The following is a 24,741-nucleotide window of genomic DNA, read 5'->3' on the forward strand; positions in this document are numbered from 1 at the left end:
GATACCTGGGAAAAGGAACAGTTGATTTTCTCTTTTTAATTGGTAAAAGTAATACCTTCTTTCCCAGATAATTAATCAAATTCTTTCTTAAATATTTAAATTCTGCATAAAGGATGAAGAACCCTTGTATGAACTAGGATTCACCATAAGAACTGTAAAAGGTTAGTCTAAGGGGTCATTAACATCATCAGGTTCACAGCTTCATATTACACCATATTTTTGAATAAGAGAAAAATCTAAGTACCATTATTGTAATGACCCGATAACTATAAAGTTGTAGACCTCCCTTTGAAGGAAACATTTTGATTAAAGAGTTGAGAGTTCAGAGAGCCTAAATTTTTCTTCCATAAAAATGAGACATTAGAGTGAATGAAACCCTAAAGGATACACCCAAGTGTTATGCATTAAAGAAATAATAGAAATAACCTTTTATACCACTAGAGCATGCATTCACATTCAAATATGAAAAATACCACACAGAAAACAAACATTTTTATAAAAAGATTTAAGATCATAAATAGGTCATTGATGTCACAGCACATTTCAGAATTGAATAAACAAACATTTTGGCATTTTAGGAAAAGGATTCCTTTAAAAAAAATCAATTCCCTCATACTGAAAGGACTTGTACATTTTTTAATTTCCAGTCTCTAAGGCACAATATTTATTTAATTGGAATGCGAGTTTCACCACACTGCTGTAGCAAGAATAAGAGGCAAGATATTAGCAATAAGAAAAACAGGAGATTTTATGAACAAAATCATCACTCATTTAAAGAAAAAGAACAAAGAAACAGACCAAGTGATGATCATTTAGTTCAGAGGTCCCAGTGTTGTTATATAGGACTTGATGTTAAAAAAATTTTTTTTAATCACATATTTTACCTCAAACAGATTTAATTCACCACAAAGGAGCTATGAAAGAAAATGGAGATGGTAAAATACAGTATACTTTCTTTAAAAAAGACTTGGGAGGATAAAAATCAACTTAGAGAGTGGATGGAGGGGCAAACCTTGTATGGAACCCAGATCAGAGGCCTAGTTTATTTCTAGTCTTCAGGCAGATCCAGAAAATAGGCAGACAGACTAGGTAAACACAGTACCTAGGTACATACTATAAGGCATCTCTTCCTTAATCACACAACCCATTCTAGCCTACCACCCACCAACTGAGAGGCCATGGTATACTAGAGTCAGATGCTTAAAGTATCTTAACCTAACCAAAAAGTTCTTTAAAATTTAACAACCTAACCAAAAAGTTCTTTAAAATTTAACAAATGTAAAATTCCTCATTTTTAACTCTACCTTGCTTTGTCCTCTGAACGTCAAGGTTTTGTATGTACAATGTGGTGATTAATATTACTTTTAAAAGGAAAAAACCCACAGAGTTAGTGATTGTCCACAGATGAAACATGGGTGAGGTTCATAACTGAATCAATTATGGAGTGTTATGTTAATTGTAAACTCTTGCAAATTAGGACCGGGAACTATGTGCATCAGACACATCCGAGTACAGCAGGAGTGGAAGAGAAGCCTGTTTGTCATTCCAATTCTGACAAGGTGCATGGCCTTCGAAATTCCTGTCCACGTTCATGGAGCCATTTATTGGATACTGTGAGAGAACAAAATATATTAATTTTTCTCACTAGTATTTAATTCACTGATAGGATCCAGGTCTATAATAAAATTTTTACATGGGCTAAAAGTTCAAGATCAAAACTAGATAAAGAGAGATGCTACTTAGGCAGTCTTTTAAATACTTCACTGAATGTTGGGAACAGATTTTAGGTATATGTATAGTTGAGAGTCTATGTATGTGCATTTCCTAAAGTTTATGTTTAACATAAGACTTGAAATGAAACAGATGAAATTAAAAAGTAGGGAGAAACAGAACACTGTTCCACCTGTTTGCAAAATATTACCTCTAATACAAAGATATTTTAAAAATGAACATCAACTCTTCATTCTGAAGGAGCAACTCTATGATCAATCACTACTATCATGTGCTCACTGTTTCCTTGGTTCCAAGTCACTGTTTCCTAATGTAACCGCAAAGAATTAACATCCTATTCCTGCTCCTATATCATAGAACCTAACCAATGGCATGAACATGTACAAAATATCTGAACTAGGACCCATAAAAAGGGTCAAAAAAACCCCCAAATTCTCTACTCTCTTAACTTAGCTCCTATATCAATCTTTTATTCATCAAAGCCTGTCAATTTTCTTCACATCTCTTGAATATATTCTTTGCTCTCAAATCATTTTGCTGCTGCCTTAGTTCAGGCTTTCATCATCACCCACTTAGACAATGGAAAGAAGTCTTTCTAAAGTGGTCTCTCCTCCACTAGCCTCTTTTCATTCTACTCCAGTGATTCTCTAACATAATCGCTCGGGAAGATTTTAAAATCCTGATGATCAAGTGTCACTCCTCTATCTTCTGATGTCCAATACAGTAGCCACTGGACGCATGTGGCTAGTGACATATATTAAAATGAATATGTGGCGTTAAACAATATGTATTAAAATAATGTTTCTAGTTCTTTTTTTAAATGTGGCAAATCCTGCACTTCATGACCTTGACAGTGAGTGCCTCTCTCAACTCATAATGATCCTGGACCTGGTTCCTAACATGCCTGAACTATTGCTCTATTTCCAAGACCAAATTTAAAAATTAAGCTTTGAAGAAGCCTCTGCAAATGTAAGAGGTTGCCATCTTCTGTTTGCATCTCTGTATTAGTAGGTGCTACACTATCATTTATCCATAGTATGTCTCATTCAGAGACAACTTTGAACCCCTTAAGGGAAAGATATTATCTTATTCAACTTTGTGTCAATTAATGATTCTTAGAATAACAAGTGTATTAAAAATAAAAACTGTCAATCAAAATACTGATCTGTTAAAAAGTGAATTTATATTAAGATCAGAAACTTGCTGGGGAGAATCCCATTCAATGTTAAAGTCATAGCAGGCAAATCTGTTGAAAGTTCTGTTTCCAATTTCTTTTAAGATGTAGATTATAATTTCAAAATATGAAACGAAAATCATAAATTCTATTGAGACTACAGGAAATATTTACCCCATTTGTTTCCAACGAGCACTGGACAGGCTGCGTGCCGTGTGCTATAATCTCCTTCTCCACTGGCAAACAGGTTATACCAGAAAACAGCAGTTCCCTGTGGAGAGCAACACAGAATTATCCCCAAAGAACATCTCAGGTCATACTTTTGGAAGTAATTAAACCTCCCTCTGCTCCTGTGAGAAAGATCTTCTATAGCAGCTATATCTTCCTCTAGTATACTTCTGAGGATAGTCTCATCATTTACAAAATTTTGGTGATCACATGGAAACATTAGAACTACAAAGTTGCTCGACAGAAAAGGGTATTTGTCAAAAATAAAGCTAACAAATCTTACAATAGTAGGATGGGGGGAACATCATATGGAACCCATTTTAGAAACGAACACTTTTAAATACAAATCACTGGTGGTTCTCTACCTCTAGGTACTCATGGCAAATTGTGCCATAAAACTGTCCACAGTTTTACCTAGAGGCAATGTGGTCCATAAGTATACTACTACCTTTAAAAGTGTAATTCATTAATTAGACCATGAGATAAAGGTGCAGCTCTTCCTTAGGAAAAAAACAGACACAAAGATTAAACCAAATTTACCTTCTTGGGCCAAACACTGGCTCCTACTTCAGGAAAAACAGTGGCGCCTCCTGCCGACACGTCACTCATCTATAAAGGTAAGAGAGCAGTAGAATAAAGATAAACATGCCACTGTGAGGAGACTATGACATTGAATACTAGAAAATAGATGTGTTGTGGATACTATTCAGTTTTTTAAAGAAACAAACAAGATGCTGTTTAGATTTACTATATATATAGATATGGAAATTACAAAGTCATGTAAGGAGATGGGGATATAATTTGGGATAGGAACTCCACTTACAGCCGGAGGTAAAAAGGATAGTTTAAAACTGGTAAGTAATAGGGGTATAAATATATATTGTATTGGACTAGAATACAATCTTCATCTGTCTTGTTCATTGCTGAGCTTTCATGTCTAGAACAGTATCTCAAAATATTGTAGGTGTCAGTAAATGAATTTAAACAAAAACCAAGAAAAAAATAACAATAAACTAAAATCAGTTGTCATTTCTTGTGGTAGAGAATCAACACATATTAACTGAGAAGTAGAAGATTAAGGGAGTATATAAAGTTATAGTCTTACAGGTGACCTAGAATAAAAACAAACCTTCCAAATTAACCAAGGAAGTACATGCAGAAAACATGGCAAAGAAAACGAATCATACAGTGAAGATTTTTTCAAAAGCAACTTAAGACTATATAGACAAGGACTGTACCACAAAGCAAAACCAAGAGTCACACCGAAAACAATGAAACCAGAAAGGTAAGATTTGCCAGGCAAATGCTGTACTGAAGAAAACAGTATGATCTTAATATCAGACACGGTCTGAACAAGGTAAAAAGCATCAAGTGAAATAAAGAATAAAAGCAATAACAAAGAGCTAACAGCTCTTAAGCAATGAAAAATAATTTTGGGGAAATTTAAAAGTTGTGCATGCGACCCACCTAGGAATAGTATTTAAATAATTAGGGGTGGGGGGAATGAATAATAATCTAATCCAGGGGTCTCAAACTCGCGGCCCGCCAAACAATTTTGTGCGGCCCGCAGACTAATCCATTGAACTTCGTGAGACCCTTGAATCAAAATGTTATGTAATTAGAAGAGGGATATAATAATTAAATAATCTAACATATAATCTAATATAGAGGGATACTGGACCAAATAATATAGCTTCATAATATTCATAAAAGCAAAGAAACAGGCCCTGGCCAGTTGGCTCAGCGGTAGAGCGTCGGCCTGGCGTGCAGGAGTCCCGGGTTCGATTCCCGGCCAGGGCACACTGGAGAAGCGCCCATCTGCTTCTCCACCCCACCCCTCCTTCCTCTCTCTCTCTTCCCCTCCCGCAGCCAAGGCTCCATTGGAGCAAAGATGGCCCGGGTGCTGGGGATGGCTCCTTGGCCTCTGCCCCACGCGCTAGAGTGGCTCTGGTCGTGGCAGAGTGATGCCCCGGAAGGGCAGAGCATCGCCCCCTGGTGGGCGTGCCGGGTGGATCCCGGTCGGGCGCATGCGGGAGTCTGTCTGACTGTCTCTCCCCGTTTCCAGCTTCAGAAAAATACAAAAAAAAAAAAAAAGCAAAGAAACACAAGAAGAAACAAATGCAACCCAAAACAAATGTTTAATGGCTCTTATTCAACCTCTCTAATCAGAGAAATTCAAGTTAAAGACACACTAACTGCCAATCTGGTAAGTGAAAGGTGTATAGATCAAAAAGTTTGAGAAATATATCACATGTAAAGGTGGGATAAAAATTGGTAGAATCTATGGTGTTAATCTCTAAACGTTATAGAAGACACACACAGCATAAATTTTGTATAACGTATCATCTTCTCTCCTGGTTTTCCCTATGTGATCATTTGTTCTCATTTTAAATTTATCATGTAAGTCTTAAATCCTTTCTTAATCCTAAATCCTTTCTTTATGGTACCTTAAATCTTTTTTTCCCCCCTATAGTATCTTAGATCTTTTTGGAAACAAAAAGTTGTGAGGAGGAGAAATGTGAAGGAGGAAGAGAGATGAGGAGAATGTGAAGGAGGAAGAGAGATAAGGAAGGATAGTAGGAGGGTGAGGTTGGGTTGGATACAGGAAGGTTGCAAGGAGCAAGGAAGAAAACAAAATGAGTAGAAACAGACGCATTTGGTAGGGACCGAGGTCCAGCAGATAGCAAAAAGAGATGCTGTTTTATATCATTCAAATGGGTAGGTGATGGAAAGAGTGATAAAATAAGCAATTCTAAGTCTACATATAAAACATCGTTTTATAAAACAAAGATTACATTGCAGAAGATTTTTAAAATATAATGTATCCCAATCTATCCTGTCCTACATGCTCTTTTTACATTAACACTGACACTCTTCTTGAGTGGTAAGGTCTATGTCCCCTCCCCCTGAACGTGGCAGGCATTTGTAATTGCCTCAATTAGTAAAATAGAGCAGAAGTGACTCTATTTGATTTGCGAGGATAGGTAATGAAAGTGCCCCGCATTTCTGCCTTGGATTGGGGGGATACTTGCTCTTGCAAGACAGTCACCATGTGTGAGGGAGCCTCAGCACATGCAGGTATTCTAGCCCAGCAGCCAGCCTCAATGTCAGCCTTCGAGATGGACCCCAGCGCTAGTCATCTGACTGCAAACGCATGAGATCCAGGACCATGAGTGAAGCCAGTCAACCTCACCACCATGACAGATAAAATTATTTTAAACAATACAGTTTGGGGGTGATTTGTTATGCAGCAGTACTTAACAAGGGCAAATATTATAGCTTATTTTTTGTATGTATGAATATATACATTTTTAAAAAGATCATACTGTTTTGAATCTTCAATAAACAACGTGAGAAAGATTACCCTTGATGGGGCTTCTCAGGTGCCATAACGTGCTACTTCCCAATCTGGATGCTGCTCTGCCAGGTGTGTGTTCACTTTGTGAAAACTTGTTATAGACTAATGATTTGTATACTTTTCTGATATATATCAATAAAAATTCCAAACCTATGAAAAAATTCAAAACTAAAAGTGTATCTGCAGTCATCATATGACTGCAAATATGTAGATTCATATAAACATAAGAAGATATTTATATATACCTAGATGACTAAACAGTCCATACTAAAAAATATTAACAATGACTGTCTCCAAGTAGTGAGATTATCAGTAATTTAAACTTTATTCTTCAGGCTGTAATATTACAATTGAAAAAAAAAATTCTAACTCTCTTTACTAAGCTGTAAAAACTTTAGGATGCTAAGAGCAACCATCTGAACACATCAAAATAAATAAACCATGTATGTGCTCAAATCCCAATTTAAAATAAAAAGTTTAGGCCCTGGCCGGTTGGCTCAGTGGTAGAGCATCAACCTGGTATATGGAAGTCCCGGGTTTGATTCCCAGCCAGGGCACACAGGAGAAGTGTCCACCTGCTTCTCCACCCCTCCCCCTCTCCTTCCTCTCTGTCTCTCTCTTCCCCTTCTGCAGCCAAGACTCCACTGGAGCAAAGTTGCCCCCAACGCTGAGGATGGCTCCACGGCCTCCTCCTCAGGCACTAGAATGAATCTGGTTGTAACAGAGCAACGCCCCAGATCAGTGAGCATCGCCCCCTGGTGGGCATGCCAGGTGGATCCCCATCAGGCGCATGCAGGAGTCACTCTCCCTCCCTGCTTCTCACTTTAGAAAAATACAATACAATACAATACAATACAATAAATAAAATAAGAAGTTTAGCTGTAACTTACATAAAACAGCCATGTGGCAATTCTGTTTCCTGTCCCCAGCTCTTTAAAAGCATCTGGCTCGTCTTTCTGTAAATAAAACACAACTAATTCAATGGTGTAAAATTCAGTAAAGCAAATTCTCCAGTGATGAGTAAACATTGCTAATGTGCTGAAGGGTATGCCAAAACAGCCTAAAGTTTCCTTTATAACATCCAGTGCACGATACACAGCAGGCATTAAAATATCTGTTGGTTGCTGATTCAGCCTGTACAATGATTACTTTTGATAAGACCAGTGGAGGAAAACCCCCAGATTTATTCACCTAAATAATGAGAACCAGCCTGACCAGGTGGTGGCGCAGTGGATAGAGCGTCGGACTGGGATGCGGAAGGACCCAGGTTCGAGACCCCGAGGTGGCCAGCTTGAGCGCGGGCTCATATGGCTTGAGCAAAGAGCTCACCAGCTTGGACCCAAGGTCGCTGGCTCCAGCAGGGGGTTACTCGGTCTGCTGAAGGCCCGCGGTCAAGGCACATGTGAGAAAGCAATCAATGAACAACTAAGAAGTCGCAACGCGCAACGAGAAACTGATGATTGATGCTTCTCATCTCTCTCCGTTCCTGTCTGTCTGTCCCTGTCTATCTCTGCCTCTGTAAAAATAAATAAATAAATAAAAAATTAAAAAAAAAAAAGCCTTAAATAATGAGAACCAATAGCTACTATCAAAAAACTGTTTAAAAAATTAACATCTGTAGTCTCAGCTTCCAAAAAAAACAAGACGTGAGTCTCTCAGCTACATTCATGAAGTCTATCCTCTGTGGGTAAAAAATTCACCTCGAAATTTACTTTGAACTCATGATCCATTCAAATGTTTTCTTTCTTTTGGACAGTCAGCACTTTGCCCTCGCTGGAGAATTCCTATCTGGCTATTTAAACTAAATTAAAATATATCTCTTGGAATTTATCGCATAAAAATGAAAATGTATTTTCCACACATAAATTTACATACTTCTTTATTTGTAACAGTCCAAAACTGGAAAGTACCCTAATGTCTGTCAGAGTGAATGACTAAAAAAAACTGTGACATGTTCATACTACAGAATACTATTCAGTAATAAAAGGGATACAATACTGATACTTTCTGTCAGACCTGGATAAAGTTAAAGGGAATTCTACTGAACAAAAAGACATTCTCCAAAGGATATATACTGTACAGGCATTCATATTACACTTGTGAAATAACAATTATACAGAAGAACAGAGTGGTGGCTATCAGCAGTGAGAGACGGAAGGCACACGGATTTGTGTATTACAGAGCAGTGCTGCAAGGGAGGCTTGTGCTGGTGTGGCTATGCATCTTTACTGTAGTAGTAGTTACATGAGCTACACATGTAATAAAACTCCAAAGACACACACACGTGCAAGGATAACTGCTGAAATATGAATCAGCCATGCGGCTTATGCCAGTGCAGTTTCCTGGTTCTGAAAGGGTACTATAGTTCTGCAAGATGCTAACACTAGGGGAGGCAGAGAGAGGGTGCATACATGAACTCCCTGCACATTTCTTTGCGACTTCCTAGGAATCTATAATTATTTCAAAATAAAAAGTTAAGAAAAAACATTAGCTACACTAATATCAGGACTTGAACTGCAGTCTTTCACATCAACCAAGACCCTCAGACATTTTTCAATAATTGAAAATAGAATAAAAGAGACTAAAAACATATTCTTTGCTAGCCCACATAGAAAAAGAGTCTAAGATTATGAGATTAAGCCATCCAAGGGTTATAATACAATATATAGACTATATTTTCTTTCAAAAGAATATACCTTTAAAATGGTAAAAGATCAAGAAGATTATTAAAATACCTGGCACATTCTTTAGAACTCATGTAATTACAACAAAGCTTTAATTAAGATTTGGTAATGCCATACTTTATAGCTCAATGTGTTAAAGAATAAAAAAGGTCCAATATTTATTAATCTTAAGTAAGAGTACTTGGGCAACAACAGCTTTTTAGCAAAGCGCTTTGATATTTATTCTCCAGTCTCTTTACACCTATTATATATTTTTATTATAATTTCTTCAGCTTTATCAACCAATTATTTATACATTTCAGCTGTCTCTGTTTAAACTTATCCACTAAATTTTAAATTTCAACAATTACTTTTTTTCAACTAGAACTTATTTTTAAAATATGTTAAATTATTTTGAGGTTATTTTTAGCTTATCTTTTAGTTTTTAAGTGTTATATAGTTATTTTATATTCTGCACCTGATAATTGAAGTATCTATCATCCTGAGGTGTCTCAGTCTACTGGTTGCTTTAGTCTCACCAATGGTGTTTTACTACCACTTGTCATTTTTTTAAAATGAGTTCATATTTAGCCGAACTTAATCTTTAAAATTTCCAGGGTGCTAGAATGAAAAGGTCTCTTCAGGGAGCCAAGTACCAAGGAACACTACTAAGCTGAACACCTTTAAATTAGTTTCTCCTTTTCCAGGGTAGTAAAAATGCAAACCTGAGACTCATGTGAGGGCAGGGGACACTTTCAGACTCCCAGAAGTAGCTCCCCACGCACACCACACTCCTGAAGGCTCCTGACAGAGAGCGGATTGTTTTCAAAGCCATTCTTTCTTTCTCCAAAGGGGTCATCCTTTTGGAGCTTTACGTTTTATGTGGTGGTTCCGGTTCTGTAGCTATGCTGGGGCAGGTCCTCTCATAGAGCAGTTAATCCCCCAAACTCTAGATTCCTGGAGACACATGCCTCCTGCCTCAGCTCTTTTTGTCCCCTTTAACTCTTTAATTTTAATCTCTAGGTTTTCTTTGCTCAGTTTGCCTTTGGGAATTTCCTCCACTTTCTTCCAGATTCAGCCATTCATTTAAAAGCATTCTAAATTCTTTACTGTGTATCTAGGTGTTGTTAACTGCTAAACAGGCTTTACAGAGTACTTACCCACCATGCTTCTATGAATTCCAAATAGGCTATGAATTTTTAATACTAAAGAACAGAATGAACGTGTCATGAGGTTTCAGGGGAACCCCTACATTTCTCTTTCACTTACCCGTGCAAAGTCAAAGTGGGGCTCATACTGCCCTCCCACTCCATAATTTGCTACCTAAAGGAGAGAAACAAAGCATGAATAAAAGAACTACCAAGATTACTATTCCAAAACTCTATGAGCCCCATTTTGGCCTCATATATAAATCATGGTTCAGAGAAATGAGAAGCAAGGCACTTAAATCAAAGAGCGTTCCTAAGAAACCAAGGATGAAAACCTATAAATAGTTATTATATGCTATTTTAGAACCTTGGTTAATATACTTTTATTTAGCAATGTTTGGGGGACATATTTTCCTCTAAAATACAACTTAAACTAAAATTTGAATACGAATTTTAGAATGAAAATTTCCTAGAACTAGAATTATAAGATTTCTATGATTTTCACTAAACACTTTCCTTTGGAATTTAAATTAAGACAAAGCCGAAAATGCTGGCAAACTCCTAATGTACTTTAATAAAATCCTTTTCCCCACATATTTCTGTCCCCTACTAAGGAAAAGAGGGGAGACGTTAACACCAACTCAATGACTCCTGTGGGAGGGTGGTAACAACTTCAGATGGTTGTGACAATGTCCTAGTCTGAAGCAGCGAAAAGTTAAGAAAAATATTTGGTCCTGAGTTCAAGTTCCAGCTTTCTCAGTTACAAGACATGTAACTTTGGACACAAGCTCAATTTTCTTACTTATAAATAAGAAAAATGTCACCTTCCTTTACTCTCTTCTTCCATCCTAATATGATAAAATGCTAACAAAAATGAAAGTAAAATGTGACTTAAAAAGTAATGCTGATGAAATGAGAACATAATTGAAAGATTGTTGCCTACAGCGAAGTCCAAGTCCAATATAAATTATTATTACTTTGGATATTTTACTTATGTTACAGATACCTTGGGTTGGATCAGCCTATTAAGCAGAAATATATCAAGTAGCCTGATGAGCCTGTGAAGGTTAGGCAGGTGAAAATAAATACAGATCAGGAAAGAAAAATACCTATTAAAGTGTTTCTAATAATCTGGCGAATACCAAGGAAGTGGTGGATTACCATGGAATAAATAACAATTAAGTAAATTTAAATATAGGCAGTCCTCAGAAAAATTGAAGTTGTACCAAGCATATTTTCTGATCATAAAGCCTTGAAACTAGAATTCAACTGCAAAAAAGAGGAAAAAAATCCCACAAAAATGTGGAAACTAAACAACATACTTTTAAAAAATGAATGGGTCAAAGAAGAAATAAGTGCAGAGATCAAAAGATATATACAGACTAATGAAAATGACAATACGACATATCAGAATCTATGGGATGCAGCAAAAGCAGTGATAAGAGGGAAGTTCATATCGCTTCAGGCATATATGAACAAACAAGAGAGAGCCCAAGTGAACCACTTAACTTCCCACCTTAAGGAACTAGAAAAAGAAGAACAAAGACAACCCAAAACCAGCCGAAGAAAGGAGATAATAAAAATCAGAGCAGAAATAAATGAATTAGAGAACAGAAAAACTATAGAAAAAATTAATAGAACAAGGAGCTGGTTCTTTGAAAAGATCAACAAAATTGACAAACCCTTGGCAAGACTTACCAAGGAAAAAAGAGAAAGAACTCATATAAACAAAATCCAAAATGAAAGAGGAGAAATCACCACAGACACCGTAGATATACAAAGAATTATTGTAGAATACTATGAAAAACTTTATGCCACTAAATTCAACAACCTAGAAGAAATGGATAAATTCCTAGAAAAATACAACCTTCCTAGACTGAGTCAAGAAGAAGCAGAAAGCCTAAACAGACCTATCAGTAGAGAAGAAATAGAAAAAACCATTAAAAACCTCCCCAAAAATAAAAGTCCAGGCCCTGACGGCTATACCAGCGAATTTTATCAAACATTCAAAGAAGACTTGGTTCCTATTCTACTCAAAGTCTTCCAAAAAATTGAAGAAGAAGCAATACTTCCAAACACATTTTATGAGGCCAGCATAACCCTCATACCAAAACCAGGCAAGGATGGCACAAAAAAAGAAAACTACAGACCAATATCTCTAATGAATACAGATGCTAAAATACTAAACAAAATACTAGCAAATCGAATACAACAACATATTAAAAAAATAATACATCATGATCAAGTGGGATTCATCCCAGAATCTCAAGGATGGTTCAACATACATAAAACGGTTAATGTAATACACCATATCAACAAAACAAAGAACAAAAACGACATGATCTTATCAATAGACGCAGAAAAGGCTTTTGATAAAATACAACACAATTTTATGTTTAAGACTCTCAACAAAATGGGTATAGAAGGAAAATATCTCAACATGATAAAGGCCATATATGATAAACCATCAGCTAACATCATATTAAATGGCACTAAACTGAAGGCTTTCCCCCTTAAATCAGGAACAAGACAGGGTTGTCCACTCTCTCCACTCTTATTTAATGTGGTACTAGAGGTTCTAGCCAGAGCAATCAGGCAAGACAAAGAAATAAAAGGCATCCATATCGGAAAAGAAGAAGTAAAGGTATCACTTTTTGCAGATGATATGATCCTATACATCGAAAACCCCAAAGAATCCACAAAAAGACTACTAGAAACAATAAGCCAATACAGTAAGGTCGCAGGATACAAAATTAACATACAGAAGTCAATAGCCTTTCTATATGCCAACAATGAAACAACTGAGAAGGAACTCAAAAGAATAATCCCCTTCACAATTGCAACAAAAAAAATAAAATACTTAGGAATAAACATAACAAAGAATGTAAAGGACTTATACAATGAAAACTATAAACCATTGTTAAGGGAAATCGAAAAAGATATAATGAGATGGAAGAATATACCTTGTTCTTGGCTAGGAAGAATAAATATAATCAAGATGGCTATATTACCCAAAGCAATATACAAATTTAATGCAATTCCCATCAAAATTCCAATGACATTTTTTAAAGAAATAGAGCAAAAAATCATCAGATTTATATGGAACTATAAAAAACCCTGAATAGCCAAAGCAATCCTAAAGAAAAAGAATGAAGCTGGGGGCATAACAATACCTGACTTCAAACTCTATTATAGGGCCACGACAATCAAAACAGCATGGTATTGGCAGAAAAATAGACAGTCAGACCAATGGAACAGAATAGAAAGTCCAGAAATAAAACCACATATATATAGTCAAATAATTTTTGATAAAGGGGCCAACAACACACAATGGAGAAAAGAAAGCCTCTTCAATAAATGGTGCTGGGAAAACTGGAAAGCCACATGCAAAAGAATGAAACTGGACTACAGTCTCTCCCCCTGTACAAAAATTAACTCAAAATGGATCAAAGATCTAAACATAAGACCTGAAACAATTAAGTACATAGAAGAAGACATAGGTACTCAACTCATGGACCTGGGTTTTAAAGAGCATTTTATGAATTTGACTCCAATGGCAAGAGAAGTGAAGGCAAAAATTAATGAATGGGACTACATCAGACTAAGAAGTTTTTGCTCAGCAAGAGAAACTGATAACAAAATAAACAGAAAGCCAACTAAATGGGAAATGATATTTTCAAACAACAGCTCAGATAAGGGCCTAATATCCAAAATATACAAAGAACTCATAAAACTCAACAACAAACAAACAAACAATTCAATAAAAAAATGGGAAGAGGATATGAATAGACACTTCTCCCAGGAAGAAATACAAATGGCCAACAGATATATGAAAAGATGCTCATCTTCTTTAGCTATTAGAGAAATGCAAATCAAAACGGCAATGAGATACCACCTCACACCTGTTCGATTAGCTGTTATTAGCAAGTCAGGTAATAGCAAATGTTGGAGAGGCTGTGGAGAAAAAGGAACCCTCATACACTGTTGGTGGGAATGTAAAGTAGTACAACCATTATGGAAGAAAGTATGGTGGTTCCTCAAAAAACTGAAAATAGAACTACCTTATGACCCAGCAATCCCTCTACTGGGTATATACCCCCAAAACTCAGAAACATTGATACGTAAAGACACATGCAGCCCCATATTTATTGCAGCATTGTTCACAGTGGCCAGGACATGGAAACAACCAAAAAGCCCATCAATAGATGACTGGATAAAGAAGATGTGGCACATATACACTATGGAATACTACTTAGCCATAAGAAATGATGACATCGGAACATTTACAGCAAAATGGTGGGATCTTGATAACATGATACGAAGCGAAATAAGTAAATCAGAAAAAAACAGGAACTGTATTATTCCATACGTAGGTGGGACATAATAGTGAAACTAAGAAACATTGGTAAGAGTGTGGTGGTTACGGGGGGGAGGGGGGAATGGGAGAGGGATAGGGGGTGGGGAGGGGCACAAAGAAAACAAGATAGAAGGTGACAGAGGACAATCTGACTTTGGGTGGTGGGTATGCAACATAACTGAATGACAAGATAACCTGGACTTGTTATCTTTGAATATATGTATCCTGATTTATTGATGTCACCCCATTAAAAAAATAAAATTATAAAATAAAAAATAATAATAATAAAAAAATAAATAAATAAATAAATATAGGCAGTCCTGCTTTACATAATTCCAAATGCACAAATCTCTGATAACATGATTTAGCTAATGATTAACACCAGGCCCCAACTACACAGTTGAAGTTTCAGCTACCATGGTATATTAAATATGAGTAATGCATACAGTACAAATGTCGCTGCTAGGTCTTCAGTCCACAGATTATCTTTATTATATGCAGCTTAAGTGTCTGTCTGTCGCCGATAGCTTATTGGTTGCTTGCGTAACTGTACTAGCCAATGGGGTGAAGTTGCCACGGCATTCAAATAGTCCCACCTTCTGGCATGCCACCTCACAAATTGAGGTTAAAGATTGGAGCAATTATTATGCTGTTAAGAAATCTTAACACCAGAAGGGGTCTTTGCAATGGTACAAGACTAGAGGTTCTCCAATTGAAAAATAATGTCATAATAGCTAAGTCTTTGACTGGCTCCTCTAAAGGTGAAATACATGTCATTTCAAGAATTGATTTGGCTCCATCTCAAACAGGATTGCCGTTTCAATTGAGACGTAGACAATTTCCTGTAAAACTTGCCTTTGCTATGACCATCAGTAAGTCTCAGGGCCAAACGCTTAAGCGTGTTGGCATTTTTTTACCTGAGCCTGCATTTGGACACGGTCAACTTTATGTTGCCTGTTCAAGAGTTCGTGAAAGAACGGACATAAAATTAAAAATAATTGATGGTCCTCTGCAAGGCGAGCTTAAAAATGACAGAAAGATCTACACAAGAAATGTGTACAAAGAGATCTTTGACATGTGAATTAACATTTTATTATTTAAATCACCTTTATTTATTGAGCTAGCGGTGGCTCTTAAGAAATGTACCGCCAGTGGTTTTCTTCATTGCACTCTACTTTAAGCAATTAAGCAAGTAGAAGGGGGAAACCCCGTGGGGCAGTAAGCAAAGGGGCGTCCTCGCCACCTGCCCTGGGTAATTCAGTTTGAATTAGCAGACACCTTTGCACAAATCATTTTAATTACAATTTATATCTAGAACAGCGGTCATTTCGTATGACCGCCGGGCTTTCTAGTTAGGTAAATAACAGCTGCACATCAGGATCAATGACCAATCACATCACTTCTTTCAAAGTCTGTCAGTGATTAGTCACTGCACATCTATTATTCAGTATATATAACATACAGCAAATCATATAGTTATATTGCATCCTTCTCTCTCAGTGAAAACCCATGTGATATTTTACAAAAATCTATAATTGAAAGAGGGAATTAACAACAAAGTCTGTCAGTGATTAGTCACTGCACATCTATTATTCAGTATATATAACATACAGCAAATCATATAGTTATATTGCATCCTTCTCTCTCAGTGAAAACCCATGTGATATTTTACAAAAATCTATAATTGAAAGGGAATTAACAACAAAGATAAACTACAACAGAAAAATGAAAAGCAATAATGCTTTATGTGAAATTCAAATTGCACTTACATGTGGAGTTATAGAAGAAATAGCTACAGGAAATGCTTCTACTTTTGCTAGTCAAACAACTCCACATATTTTGGAGATGGCTGTGGAGTAGGTGGAAACTACACTCACCTCCTTCCAGTGCCAAACTGGATTTACAGCTAAATCATAGAGCAGTCAACCTGAATAACCAACTGAAGGTTAGCTGAACAGAAGGATTATAACCAAGGATTTACAGAAGCCACATCGAGACTGGTAGGAAGGGCAAAGATGTAAAAAGGGCTGCTCTTGCACCCACGTGTCATGGTTGAGAATCTGGAGGGATCTGGCTGTGAAAATCAGCTGGGACTCTACCTGGAGGAGAGGGGAATCTGCTAGAAACTCAGGTGCTCTCTTAAAGGACCAGTGCATGGGATCTTGCTCTCTCAGACACTCATCCAGGGCTCTGGCAGAAGAAAGGTGACTCAGGGTATATGGAAGTCATAAAGAGAAGATCTGGGTAGCATGGTCCTGAAGAGGGATCTGCAGGGTCAGCCTCTAAGGTCCCTGTGCTGAGTTCCTATCCTGCACATGCTCAGATGCCATCTTCCCAGGGTTGAGCACTCCTATTCTTACAGCAGCAGCTGGGGAGCACACTAGCCCAGTCCTCCAACTACTAGCGACACCACCCTGCTAAGCAAGGGTGGCTTGGCTGGAGCCCCCCAGTCAAGGCACATATGAGAAAGCAATCAATAAACAACCAAAGTGGCACAACTACGAGTCAATGTTTCTCGGCTTTCTCCCTTCCTGTCAGTCTCTGTCTGTCTCTCTCTCCTTTAAAAATAAAGAAATATATATATAAATAACTATGTATGGCATCCAATGGGTATTAGATTTTTCAGTGTTATCACTTAATAAGTTATGTAAGTGTCTAATCACTGGGTTGTACATCTGAAGCTAATATTGTACATCAAGTGTAATTAATAAAAAAATATTAAAAAGAAAAAAGTTTAAAAAGTATATGTAGACTAAATACACACATACACAATGGAAAAAAAAAAGAACACTTGAGATTCATGGGAAGAGGCCAAAACAGCAACATTAACAGCAGTTTGGAAGAAGTTGATTCCAACCCCCATGGATGACTTTGAAGGGTTCTATCAGTGGAGAAGTAACTGCAGATGTGGTGCACATGGCTAGAGAGCTAGAATTAGAAATGGAGCTTGAAGATGAGACTGCAGTCTCACGGTAATGAGATACTACAATCTCAGGAGTTTTCTTATAGATGAGCAAAGAAAGTGGTTTCTTGAGATGGAATCTACTCCTAGTGAAGAAGCTGCGAAGACTGTTGAAATGACAATAAAGGATACAGAATATATATACTTAGTTGACAAAGCAAAGGCAGGGTATGAGAGGATTGACTCCAATATAGAAAAAAGTTCTACTAAGGTTCAAATGCTATCAAAAAATATTGCACGCTATAGAGAAATCATTAAAATAAGCTGTCTTATTTTAAAATACTGACAGTGCAACCATCACCCTGACAGGTTAGCAGCCATCAACACTAAGGTAACAGCCAGCAAAAGACTGCTGAAAACTCAGATGGCTTTATCATTTTTTAGCAATGAAAGAAATGTACATGTGCTTGCTTCGGCAGCACATATACTAAAATTGGAACGATACAGAGAAGATTAGCATGGCCCCTGCGCAAGGATGACACGCAAGTTCGTGAAGTGTTCCATAAAAAAAGGAAAAAATGTACACTGTTGGGGTTATTTTTAGACATAATGATACTGCACATGTAACAGACTACAGTATAGTGTAAACACAACTTTTATATGCACTAGGAAACCAAAAAATTGGTTTGAGGTCACGTTATTGTGATATTTGCTCTACTGCTGTGATCTGGAGCCAAACCCACAATGTCTGTGTGGAATGCCTGTACTTGAAGTAGATGAGGTTTCTTTTGAGGTTGATGAAAATGTTTTGGATTAGATAGTACTGGTGGTTTCACAACCATGGGAATATAACAAAACCAGGGTAAATTTTACAGTATATGAATTATATCTCAATAGAAAAGGGAAAAAAATATTTTTTTAAAAAAGAACTGCCCTGGTTACCTGCCAGGTCTAAGAAAGAAAAAATAATTACATGCCTCACCAGGCAGTGGCACAGTGGACAGAGTGTTGGACTGGGACACAGGGAACCCAGGCTCGAAACTCTGAGGTTGCCGGCTTGAGTGCAGGCTCACTAGCTTGAGTGCAGGGTTGCTGGCTTGAGCATGGGATCATGGATGTGACCTCATGGTCACTGGCTTGAGCCCAAACGTTGCTGGCTTGAGCAAGGGGTCATTTGCTCTTCTGTAGCCCCACGGTCAAGGCACATATGAGAAAGCAAATGATGAACAACTAAGGTGCTGCAATGAAGAATTGATGCTTCTCATCTCTCTCCCTTCCTGTCTGTCTGTCTGTCCCTATCTGACCCTCTCTCTGACTCTCTCTGTCAAAAAAAAAAAAAATTACAGTGTATTTAATAAATATCAGTGCTAAAAATTTTTCATTTCCCTATGAATTTATACTTGACAGTAAGTTTTTAATGTTTTAATAAATTTAAGCACAGAACAATCACAATTTTCCCACTGATTATTAAAATCACTGCATTGCATGGGCTCAGCTTGATTCTTCACCCTTATAGTCCCAACCTCTCATGTAAACTGAGTACTGCTTGTGCAGTATAGGAAATCTCATCTGAAGCATCTTTTGAAGAAGTGGAAAGATAACTTTAGGACAATGTGAAAGCCTATAATTCAAGGATAATGTGATTACCCACCTGTAATTCCTCTGCTGTGGAAACATCTAATCCTGTTAGATCTTGTATTCTCATATTAATTCGAGACACCACAGGGTTTTCATAGCCAGAGAGCCAGGCACTAAGAACAAGAAGAAAATATTAGTTTTACTGATAATGTTTCAATACATGAAGACCAACAGCTGTCATTTAAAAAGCTATGATATAGAAGACAATAAGCTGTTATCTATAGGCAGTTAGTTTATTTGCTTAATATGATTCTTATTAATAAATGCTGAAATTCAAAAAAGATGTTATATTTTATAGTTAAGAGTTGGAAAGGAGAAAACTAATCTCATTTATTACAGTTTCTATGAAAATAGTTAGATTAATGTAAGAAAGCTATATAGGGCTATCTACATTGAGAATTTTTTTTTAAATTCTGGAAAAATTCACACCGAACTTAAAACAATTGTTCCTTCTAGGTAAGGTATAAGAATTGCCTGGGGTGGAGGTCACAGGGTTTTTAGCATGATTTATACAATGCTAATATCTTATAGGAAAAAAATTAATATATTACTTGCATAAATAATTTTTAATAAGTACCCAAACACACCCAGTAAGATGACTGTAATAAAAAAGATGAACAGGCCCTGGCTGTTTGGCTCAGTGATAGAGCATCAGCCAGGTGTGTGGAAGTCCTGGGTTCAATTCCCGGTCAGGGCACACAGGAAAAGCGCCTATCTGCTTCTCCACCCTTCCCCCTCTCCTTTCTCTCTGTCTCTCTCTTCCCCTCCCACAGCCAAGGCTCCACTGGAGTAAAGTTGGCCCGGGCGCTGAGGATGGCTCCATAGCCTCCACCTCAGGTGCAAGAATGGCTCTGGTTGCAACGGAGCAATGCCCTAGATGGGCATGCCAGGTGGATCCCAGTCAGGTGCATGCAGGAGTCTCTCTGCCTCTCCATTTCTCACTTAAAAATAAATAAATAAATAAATAAATAAGATGAAAATGACAAGTGTTTGGTACATATGTGAAGAAATTGGCACTCTCATACACTCTTGATAGAAATGTAAAGTGGTGCAGCCACTTTGGAAAACAGTTTGACAGTTCAAGTTGTTTAATACTGTGTCATCATCTGACCTAACAATTCCACTCCTCAGTATACACCCAAGAGAAAATTAAAACATATTCATACAAAAATGTGTACATGAATGTTCATAGCACCATTGCTAATGGCCAAAAAGTGAAAATAAATCTAATCTCCATCACTGATGAACAGATATATAAAATGTGGTTATGGATTATCATGAAAAGTAATGCTACAATATGGATGAACCTTGAAAATACTATGTAAGATAAGCCAGATACAAAGGCCACAAATTATGACTTCACTTATATGGTATGTCCAAAACAGACAGACTGACACACAGAGTAGCTTAGTGGCTGGCAGGGGAGGAGGAAATGGAGAAAGGCTCCAAAAGGGCACAGAATCTTTGGGGGGTGGGGAGTGGGGGGGGGTGATCAAAATGTTCTGGAATTAGATGACTGCACAACTACAAAGGCTCAAAACAGCCAAACTGTACACCTGAAAGGGTAAATTTTATGATATGGGAACTAGTTCAATAAAAGAAAGGCACCCCTAAATTCAACTACTTCCTTTCCATGTGCTCTTCCCAGCCTATCAGCCTTTTCTTTCTTCACCTCTCTTCTCACAAAGCTCTGATTTCCTGACCTGCCATTTCAACAACATCCTTGCTAAAAGCCTCAATCCAACTGTGGCAAAACACAATCCTGAAATTTTTTCTTCTAATTTATACCTGTGTCACAAAACCCTATTGAAGCAAGCTGTGACATTGGGTGGACAGAAATACATGAACACCAAGTTCAAATGAGCCCTGACTCTTACCCCCTGCTGTACTCTGAGCCTCAACCCACCTCAGCCTCTCCCTTCACTCAGTACATAAAATTATCTCCTAACTCACAGAGAAAACAGAAATCTACCTACATGTGCATCTATCTGTTCCTTTTATCTCATTCTAGTTCCTTCATTCCAGTTCCAAGAGATTTCTCTCCATTATCTAAGGTTAATCCTCTGCCTTAGATTCTATTAGTTCCTGCCATTTTTGGAACCATAAATCACTAATTAGCCCTTCTACTATAATATCAACTTTCTCCTCAAAAACTCCTCTCCCAGCTTTTTTTTTTTTTTTTCATTTTTCTGAAGCTGGAAACAGGGAGAGACAGTCAGACAGACTCCCACATGCGCCCGACCGGGATCCACCCGGCACGCCCACCAGGGGCGACGCTCTGCCCACCAGGGGGCGATGCTCTGCCCATCCTGGGCGTCGCCATGTTGCGACCAGAGCCACTCTAGCGCCTGGGGCAGAGGCCACAGAGCCATCCCCAGCGCCCGGGCCATCTTTGCTCCAATGGAGCCTTGGCTGCGGGAGGGGAAGAGAGAGACAGAGAGGAAAGCGCGGCGGAGGGGTGGAGAAGCAAATGGGCGCTTCTCCTGTGTGCCCTGGCCGGGAATCGAACCTGGGTCCTCCGCACGCTAGGCCGACGCTCTACCGCTGAGCCAACCGGCCAGGGCCTCTCCCAGCTTTTAATTGAGCTTACGTCTCCCCATTAAATAAATAAGTTTTCCCCTCAGCTCTCTAGCTCCCTCCAGCTACCAAACCCCTCCGCCCCCCTCAAGTCGACTTTTTCATAGACTCCTCATATTTCAATCTATTCTATCAAAAGTTTTCTTGCTAATATCACCCTCGCTACCAAATCTAACAAGATTTTCTAATTCTCATTGTATCTGTTCTTTTGCAAACATATCACAATGTTCACCTTAAAACTCCCCTACTCCCTCACTCACTTTCCGGGTATGCCCTCAGTTTCTGGCTGCTCCATCCTGGTCTCCCTTACAACCTCTACCGCTGTATCCTGCTGGGCCCCGCCACACAAAGAACATGTTTCCTCTAGCCCTTCAGCTAGTGCATATGCTCTTCTCTCTGCCAACAATACTCTTCTTTGTCACTGTGCAAAGTGAAGCCTTTGGATTAGCACTCTAGTCATCTTCTCTTCTTTGGTCTTCCCCATGCCATACTAGGTCAAAGCTTGCTTTTTTTTTTGAGAAGGGGAAGGCAGAGGAAGTGGTTTTTACTAATCATAATGTGAAAATGACATGACATGCTATTAGAACTGAACCAGAACAAACTGTACTGCTATAAAATTTATATTTCTCAAAAAAATAAAAATAAATAAAAATAAAATTTATATTTCTCACATCTATTTCAAAGGAAAATATATTAGGATTCTTTTTCATGCCCCAATTTCAGTAAAATCATGTTTTAAATAGCAACATTTTCTCAGTGTGCTAAAAAGTTGTCAGAAAGGCAACTATAAATCTATAAAAATAAAAATAACTAACAGGGTTAAGACTGTTCTGTGAACACTAAGAACCACATCTGTTTTTGAGCGGTTAATACCAATGTCCTTTCCCATTGGTACAGCAACTGTTTACTGTGAATGACACCATGGTCAGCAATTTCTTCTTAACACATTGTGGACCAGTAGTTTTATTGCTAGCTTTACCCAGGGGCCAGACAAGTTTCTACGGAACGGGTACAAAAAACATTTTACATAAATGTTAAAGGCATGCTTTAAAATTAAATACTCATTGAATTTTGAAGTTATTTATTACATGGTCTTATGAACTAATATCTTTTTAAAAGAAAATCTTTGTATCTTACTTGGCTTTCTGGATTGAGCACTTGATAAATCCTGAATGAATTGAATAGTCAACAATTAATCAGGTAAAGCACTACTTTCTTCATCCATTTTATTGTTTTTCTAAGGGTACTACATGTTGAAAGATACTGGTCAGCAAGATCAACACCTTGCATATATTTATAGTTATTATACTGTACAATGGAAATTGGCTTATTTCCTCTCCAGTGTGCAAGTTTGTCTTTTCTGTTCTCAAAAGGAAGCATCATAGATAGTTGAAATAATTCAAACTTCTCTTTTATCCTTCCAAATCAATAAAATGTCACCTTTTCTTCAGGAGGCTATTTCACCTCTTTTAAGTGTAGATGCTTCATCTTTCAAACATTTTGGCAAGCCTCTATTTGTTTGAATTGTTCTGCAACCGCTTATTTTATGCAGTAATAAAGTGTCTGTAATTGAAATGCTATTGCAATAGTTATCTTGGTATATGTGATGCCCCACTTCCAGATATGGCCAAAGTAGTGACAGAATAGTCATTCAATTTTTTTCCTTCACCTGTGTAAATTTTCATATTGTGAATATACCCAGTCTTCTCTCACATACCATTCTTATAAGTAAACCATATTTGGTCATTTTAGCTGGGTTGTAAATTCAAAATAGAAGATGTCACCTCCAGGGAATCATGCCTTCATCTAATGATAATTCTCGCATAGGTTTATATGTTGTTTGAAATTTACTAATAAATTGGTCAAGTACAGATTGAATTTTAAATAGCCTGAATGAAGATTTAGTCATGTTTTCATTGTCACTGAAATGCCAATAAGTTCAGATTTGTTCAAAACCATTTCGACTCATCATCTGAGGAAATATTGGAACAGCTAGCACTGGATTTGTAGACCAATATTCTTTCCAAGTATCCTTTTGAGTATGCTCCAAGAGCAATATAAGCCCTAAAAAATTTTTCATGTCTGTTGGAGTAACAGGAGACCACTTTAATTGCTTTCAAAATTTTGTTCTTCCCCAAATTTTGGTTATAATATATGTTCGACTGATGACAAAATAGTTCAAACAGATTGTTGTCAAAAATCAAATTGGTGAGCGTCGGCCTAGCATGCGGAGGACCCGGGTTCGATTCCCGGCCAGGGCACACAGGAGAAGCGCCCATTTGCTTCTCCACCCCTCCGCCGCACCTTCCTCTCTGTCTCTCTCTTCCCCTCCCGCAGCCAAGGCTCCATTGGAGCAAAAATGGCCCGGGCGCTGGGGATGGCTCTGTGGCCTCTGCCTCAGGCGCTAGAGTGGCTCTGGTCGCAACATGGCGACGCCCAGGATGGGCAGAGCATCGCCCCCTGGTGGGCGTGCCAGGTGGATCCCGGTGGGGCGCATGCAGGAGTCTGTCTGACTGTCTCTCCCTGTTTCCAGCTTCAGAAAAAAAAAAAAAATCAAATTGGTGACTTCAATGATGTTCTTAGAATCAGACAGTATAACTGTAACCCCAGAATTATCTTCAAATTTTTCCAAGTTAGGTTGAAAGTCCTCTTTTGACCAATCATTATCTCAGCAACCAAGATGCAAATTACACTCAAAATCATGTGTGGCCCAGGCCGGTTGGCTCAGCGGTAGAGCGTCGGCCTAGCGTGCAGAGGACCCGGGTTCGATTCCCGGCCAGGGCACACAGGAGAAGCACCCATTTGCTTCTCCACCCCTCCGCCGCACCTTCCTCTCTGTCTCTCTCTTCCCCTCCCGCAGCCAAGGCTCCATTGGAGCAAAAATGGCTCGGGCGCTGGGTATGGCTCTGTGGCCTCTGCCCCAGGCGCTAGAGTGGCTCTGGTCGCAACATGGCGACGCCCAGGA

General features: G+C 38.1%; 1 protein-coding gene and 1 non-coding gene across 11 annotated transcripts in view; one reads left to right on the forward strand and one right to left on the reverse strand.

The window, feature by feature from the left end:
• Positions 1-438: 438 nt before the first annotated feature.
• The window catches only part of P4HA1 (prolyl 4-hydroxylase subunit alpha 1), a 119,903-nt gene continuing 95,600 nt past the window's right edge, over positions 439-24,741 (reverse strand). For all 10 annotated transcript variants that reach the window (XM_066242357.1, XM_066242361.1, XM_066242360.1 and 7 more), the window contains 7 exons: positions 19,213-19,312; positions 10,424-10,477; positions 7,382-7,447; positions 3,674-3,742; positions 3,080-3,176; positions 1,247-1,611; positions 439-1,215 (listed from right to left, as the gene is read on the reverse strand). In XM_066242357.1, coding sequence (XP_066098454.1) covers positions 1,541-1,611; positions 3,080-3,176; positions 3,674-3,742; positions 7,382-7,447; positions 10,424-10,477; positions 19,213-19,312 — 457 coding nt within the window. In that variant the 3' untranslated portion in view covers positions 439-1,215; positions 1,247-1,540. The remainder of the gene's footprint in view (positions 1,216-1,246; positions 1,612-3,079; positions 3,177-3,673; positions 3,743-7,381; positions 7,448-10,423; positions 10,478-19,212; positions 19,313-24,741) is intronic.
• LOC136313749 (U6 spliceosomal RNA) lies at positions 18,025-18,131 on the forward strand. The gene has a single exon (XR_010727194.1). It is a non-coding gene; the product is annotated as a U6 spliceosomal RNA (small nuclear RNA).

Source organism: Saccopteryx bilineata, chromosome 9 (genome assembly GCF_036850765.1).
Source record: "Saccopteryx bilineata isolate mSacBil1 chromosome 9, mSacBil1_pri_phased_curated, whole genome shotgun sequence".
NCBI lineage: Eukaryota > Metazoa > Chordata > Mammalia > Chiroptera > Emballonuridae > Saccopteryx > Saccopteryx bilineata.